This window comes from Olea europaea, chromosome 3 (assembly GCF_002742605.1).
Source record: "Olea europaea var. sylvestris chromosome 3, O_europaea_v1, whole genome shotgun sequence".
NCBI lineage: Eukaryota > Viridiplantae > Streptophyta > Magnoliopsida > Lamiales > Oleaceae > Olea > Olea europaea.
The window spans coordinates 452,030-458,034 of record NC_036239.1 but is presented as its reverse complement, the minus strand read 5'-3'; the positions used below and the strand labels follow the sequence as shown (position 1 = coordinate 458,034).

At 36.7% G+C, this 6,005-nt stretch overlaps 2 protein-coding genes across 2 annotated transcripts in view; one reads left to right on the top strand and one right to left on the bottom strand.

Moving 5' to 3' along the window:
• The window catches only part of LOC111390978 (V-type proton ATPase subunit a3-like), a 10,776-nt gene extending 10,122 nt beyond the window's left edge, over positions 1-654 (top strand). The window contains exon 18 of the mRNA XM_023016111.1: positions 104-654. Coding sequence (XP_022871879.1) covers positions 104-348 — 245 coding nt within the window. The 3' untranslated portion in view covers positions 349-654. The remainder of the gene's footprint in view (positions 1-103) is intronic.
• Positions 655-782: 128 nt separating this feature from the next.
• On the bottom strand, positions 783-3,194 carry LOC111380660 (cysteine protease RD19A-like). Its single transcript, XM_023004289.1, has 4 exons — positions 2,683-3,194; positions 2,347-2,466; positions 1,430-1,676; positions 783-1,239 (listed from the first exon to the last, which is right to left on the bottom strand). Exons 1-4 carry the CDS (start codon positions 3,157-3,159, stop codon positions 968-970), a joined length of 1,116 nt encoding a protein of 371 aa, XP_022860057.1. The 5' UTR covers positions 3,160-3,194; the 3' UTR covers positions 783-967.
• Between the last annotated feature and the right edge of the window lie 2,811 nt (positions 3,195-6,005).

Here is a 6,005-nt window from a genome sequence, read left to right as displayed (position 1 = left end):
TCTCCGAGATAATTACATCATAAATGCGCTATAGCCACTTCCAGTGTATCAAGCTCGAGGAACTCTAAAAAATGCATGATTAACCTGTCAATGCAATTATAAGGACAAACTCCTAATACCATTCAACCATCTGTACATCGCAGGTATAATAACATAATTATCCTTATTGTTGGCATCATCGTCTTCATTTTCGCGACTGTTGGAGTGTTGTTAGTTATGGAAACTCTCAGTGCCTTCCTGCATGCATTAAGGCTTCATTGGGTGGAGTTCCAAAACAAGTTCTATGAAGGAGATGGTTACAAGTTCTATCCGTACTCATTTGCCTTGCTTGATTATGAGGATGAATGATACTCTACCATCATATAAATTATGGCTAATTAAGGGTTTATTAGTAGTTCAAATGTGTACAATCGCAGGATGTTTTCTTGATTCTTTCATCTGGATGGGCCATGCATAGACTAGGCAATAAAACTATACTATATTGCCTTTGGAAAGCTTTTGCGTTGAGCACCCTCTCTTGTATTATTATGTCAGTAGAAAGAATAAGCAGTCCGTGAGACCTGCAGCTGTTTTAGTAATTAACTCATTTCTGCAGTTATGATTGTGTGTGACAATTGGGTTATATAATCTTATCTATTTTTGTGTGGATTGGCATGAATTTTGTTTAACATTATGTTGCAATGAAATCGTAGAATATGCTGTTTTTGTCCTCTTAGTGAGGCCACTGTCTTTTCCCAAAAGAAAAATTAACTAGTGCTGTAATTAGACGTTGAAAGGGAATGTATCATCACGAGGGACTTGAAATTTTTAACAAACAGCAACAATTATTACAAATATTTTTATTGTTTCAGAAAATACATAACACAATAAACCTCTGATTTGCCATTAAAAAAGTAAAGACGCAAATCAGTAAAAACATAACTTACGTACAGAAACAGAAATGCAGTGAGCAAATTAGAATGCAAACTTAAGTACTAACAGCTGCAACAGTGGAAACCATCGAGTCGACCCCACAAACATTATGGCCCGTACAGATTTTGTAGTATCCCTTCTCTCCCCAGTTCTCTCCCCAAGAGTTCTTAATAATCCAATATGGCTTCTTTTTCAGTCGAATCGGAGCATAGCCAGCTGCACCATATCCGACCAACAGCACACCATGATCCAACACCCGCTTAAAGCATATGTATGGACAGGAAACCCCTCCGATGTATGTCTGCATGAAAGCGGCGTTGATACCCACTGCATCCAACAAACAAAATTGCTGTCAGAACATAGTAATATAACTGGAATTGTATTTCTACCTAGTGTACTAGATTCTTCTTAAAACTCAATTTCGCGACGGCTCAGCAGTGCAACACGCAAATAAACACAACGCCAAAGCATGTTCTGTTGAGCACTTGAGCTCAAATGAACGGACAGAAAGTTGTACCTGCAAGGGGGCCATTCTTAACAAGATTTGCAGCAATTTGATCTTCATCCAGGGAAACGACACTAAAGTTAGCAACCTTTGCGGCAACCTTGGTCTTGTCAAATTTGCAAGCTGCACGGTCAGTGCCTGTGTAAGGATAGTCTTCTTCCTTCATGAGTCCACCGGCTTTAAGTGTGTACTCAAAGGCACTGTTCATCAGTCCACCACTACAGCCAGAGTCGCATGAATCTTTTTCTTCCGGGTCACACTGCAGATGGTGGAAGTTGATATAAATACAATGCTTACTCCACAACACCAGAAAATATATATAAATGGCCTAATTCTCAAGAAGAACTACCGGGTTCAAGCTTCAGGAAATAAATATTGAAAAATGCCAGACATTGATAGGGATTACAAGATTGTAAAGCTTTCCTTCCGTAAAGATGCATTTTACGTAATTTACACCATCTAACCACCACTTCAAACCAACAATTTAGAGATAGGTGAACAAATAAATAGATTTCAGCGTCTTTAATGAGAAATTTCTATATTTGAACGCTATCAATGTTTGGTATCAAAATCCAAATGAATCGTATGATCACTTAAATAGATTCTTTCAAAACCTCTAAACATTCTAATAGGAGGGAAGCAATGGATATGAAGAACATGCAACAGGGTGTGGATTCAACCAAAATTCAACTATCAAAAACCTCCAAACATTCCAATAGGAGGCAAACTTCACCATAAATAGCTAATCAAACGAATATGAAGAATATATAATCTGATGTGCATACCTAATAAAATCACAGCCAAGTTTAACCAAAATACTGAAAAAAAAAAAAGACCCAATATGAAGTCTAATCATGCTCTTCGAAGACAAGAAATAGCAATAGAAGGCCCACCGGCCACGTTTAAGAGAGAGGGTTAAAGAGCCGCACCTCATGATCACAATCTACAAGCTGTTGCTCACTGAGGCTCACAAGCTTTCCAGTCGACAAAAAGTTGGCACCTTCCAGCGCTCCCGTGGTGCTAAACGACCAGCATGATCCACAGGAACCCTAGTTTTACACATTCAAGTGAGAATCATGTGCAGAGATTCACCAAATTAAACTTAAATTCAAAGTCAACGCCCGAGTAACACGTGAGCCTTAAAATCCAAATTTGAATTCCTTTTCAAGCATCGATAAAATCTAGGTTCAACAGTTCTTTACGATTAGGATTATAGTAACTAAACAGATATTCCAATAAAAAAGTTGCAACTAAGCTAAACTAACCTGATTTTTTACTGGTGTAACGGCACCATGGTCTCTCCAATCGAAATCAGTGGGAAGATCATTAGTCGGAAGGATCGGCGCCTTGTTAGCGTCAGCGGGTAGGCGGAGGCGACGGTTGACGCCGAGGTGCTGTCGACGGAACTCTTTAGGAGTGAGATCCGAGAACTGAGTAACGCCGTGGACGGCGGAGGGGTCAAGCTTCTGGTGGCTCCTGGCGCGGCGCATGTTAGTCTTGAACACGGAGAGCCGGTAATCGTGCTCCTCCTTGGTGGCGTACACCTTTCCGAACTTCTTCTTGAAGATCGCGAAATGATGATCGTCAGTCAACGATTTGTCATCGTTCGCATTTCCTTGGTCAACGACTTGACGGATCAAAAGATCGTCATTTTCGCCGGCGTCGCCTCCTGCTACGGCGGAACAAAACAACGTCCCAAGGAGTATGGAGCAGAGGAAAATAAGAGCAAAACGAGAAGCCATTGTGCTCAGAGGTCGAGCGGTGGAAGCAATATGTAGAGGTAGATAGTTGTATCTATAGTGTTACCAGTCGGGCGTAGGGGAACCCAACCAATGGATAATGACAACGTGTCGTAAAACCATTTGTAGAGGAATGATATTTTGTTTGCTTCTCGGGTTTGGGAGGGCGAATTCTTCGATTGGAAGCAAAGATATATTGGAAATCAGAAGTAATACTTTCTTTCTCCCAATTTTATAGACGGAGTTGTTTATTTCTCTTATCTCAAATATATAAGCTTAATATTTTGTTTTGCTCTTTTACTAATATATAATTTTATTTATTTTTTCTCATTTAATATGCTAACTTCTTGAAATCATTTAAATATATACATTTCCTACTTTTTGAAAATATAGAACAACTCTCGTTTTTTCTTCAAATCAACTCATTCAAATTCTTTATTAATTTCAACAATAATTTACTACTACACACTAAAAATTAAATAGGGGTAAACTAAGAAAGATCTTGATCTTGATCTTGATCTTGACAAAAATTAATTTTTCAATGCATTAAAAAAAAAATTTTAATCCGTGTGACAAATGAAATAAGTCGAACGGTGGAGTATCTCTCGAGTTAATTGTTCCAATGGTAACTGAACTTATATCCATATCTTTGATTAGTCGTTGAAGTTTAAAATGTCGAGTTTTGATCACTCAACTTATGTTCATATCTTCGATTATTCATTGAACTTAGGTCAATGTCTTAGATTGTTCATTGAAATTTAAAATGTCAAGTTTTGGCCAATGAATTTTGAAATATGTCGTACGTTACTTACTAGCATAATTGTTGAATTTTGAAAAATATCGAGTTTATAATGACTGCGTACAACATTTTTCGAAATTCAGTGAGTAATGTACAATATTTTTCAAAATTCAGTGTTCAAAACTCGATATTTTAAACTTAATGAACAATCGAAAACATGAACATAAGTTCAATGACTAAAACTTGATATTTTATACGTCAATGATCAATCAAAGACATGGACCTAAGTTCATTGACCATTGGAACAATTAACTCGTATCTTTCACTTGACAAATGTTATTGACATTTTAGGCCTCGTTTGAACTATATTAATGTAAGAATAACAATAAAAAATATAGTCGTTATGAATTTCTCACAAAAAATAAAACTAAAATATGGTGATTTGATGTGATGAATAACAGTCATATTTTTTTTTTTTATTCCTAACGAACAAATAGGTAGGAGTGGGCAAAAACCGACCTAGCCCAATCGAACCGATTGGGTTGGGTCGATTTTTTATTTTTTTAGGGCGATTTTCGGTCTTTGGTTTGAACAATCAAGTTGGGTTGCAGGTTGGTATGTCAAAACCAACCCGACCCGAACCGTCGAATTAAAAAAAAACACCAAAACGCGACTTAAAATATGAAGAAACGAAAAAAGCCTTAAATAATCTACCGACTAAAGAATTTCACTTCGCTCCTTCTCTGTCGCCTTCGCTCTTCCTGCCACCGACCCAAATCGCCGACGTCGATCCAATTGCTGCCTTGCCGGTCATCGTTTTGTCTAGGTTGTCCACACGTAGAATAAGTATATTTCTTCTTTTTTCGACACTTTCTCCTACTCTCCACACGCTGTTTGTCAGTGTAAGTTGTGTAAGTAAGTGCGTAACTTTGTTCTACTACGCGTCTTCATCATCAACACAAATACACACAGATTTCTTTCTGTCTCAAGCATCAGAAGCCTATGATTTGATAAAAATAACTCTTGTTTTTTCTTAAAATAACGATAAATTAGAAAATCTTGTAAGCAAAATAAAGAAATGTTTTAAATTTTTTTTGGAAAATAATGAAAAACAAAAAAAAATTCACCCCCAGATTTTCTTTTGCCAAATCTATTTTAGTTTTATGACTCAAGCCTTAGTTATATTTAAGGTTGTAGAATACTGTATTATCTTTAAAAAAATTTATGATTTGCTAATACTATATTATCTTTGGTTGTATATCTTTGCAGAATACTGCCTTAGTTTTAGAATACTGTATTATCTTTGGTTGTTGTTAATATGTTGTTTTTGATTTACTGCTTCTTTGGTTGTTGTTATATCTAAGGTTGCAGAAGACATTCTGTTGTTATTCAGTCCTCTAGAAAGTACAGTCAGAATAACGTGTATTGTGCTCAAGTAATGGACTCAGGTGCAATAATTTTCCTTGTAGTGCATATATAATTGTTAGTTAATAGATGTATTTTGGGGTATTCATGATTTTTGTGGAATATGTTGGTAGATATGAATGTACAGGAAGAGCGTGGCACACAAGCTCAATAAAAGATACCAATTTACAATCTTGTCTTCCTCCACGTGCTCCGTCAACATTGGGTAAACGAAAAACTAACAAATTATCTTCTTATGTTTGGGATCATTTCACTCTATTAGGCTCAAGGGATGATCCAAATGTTAGATGTAAGTGTAATTATTGTGGAGTGGATTATGCTTGTGGCGCTAAGAAGTGTGGTACTAGTACATTGAGTAATCATTTGAGAAATAAATGCAAGAAGTATCTTGGTAAATTGGTGGATAAGAAGCAAAAATCCTTATCATGTGAGAACAAAGAGGGTGGAGGAAGCAATTTTATTGCTGTTGGTCGAAGCAAGGAGGAGTGTAGAGTTGTATGTGCTAAAATGATAGTTTTGGATGAACTACCTTTTAGGTTTGTTGAAACTCGTGGTTTTAGGCTCTTTTGTAATGTAGCATGTCCTCAGTTTCAGGCTCCATCTCGTAGGACTCTAGTTAGAGACATTTATCAATTGTATTTGGATGAAAAATTGAAATTGAAAGATGCCTTTTCTTTTCACCGTC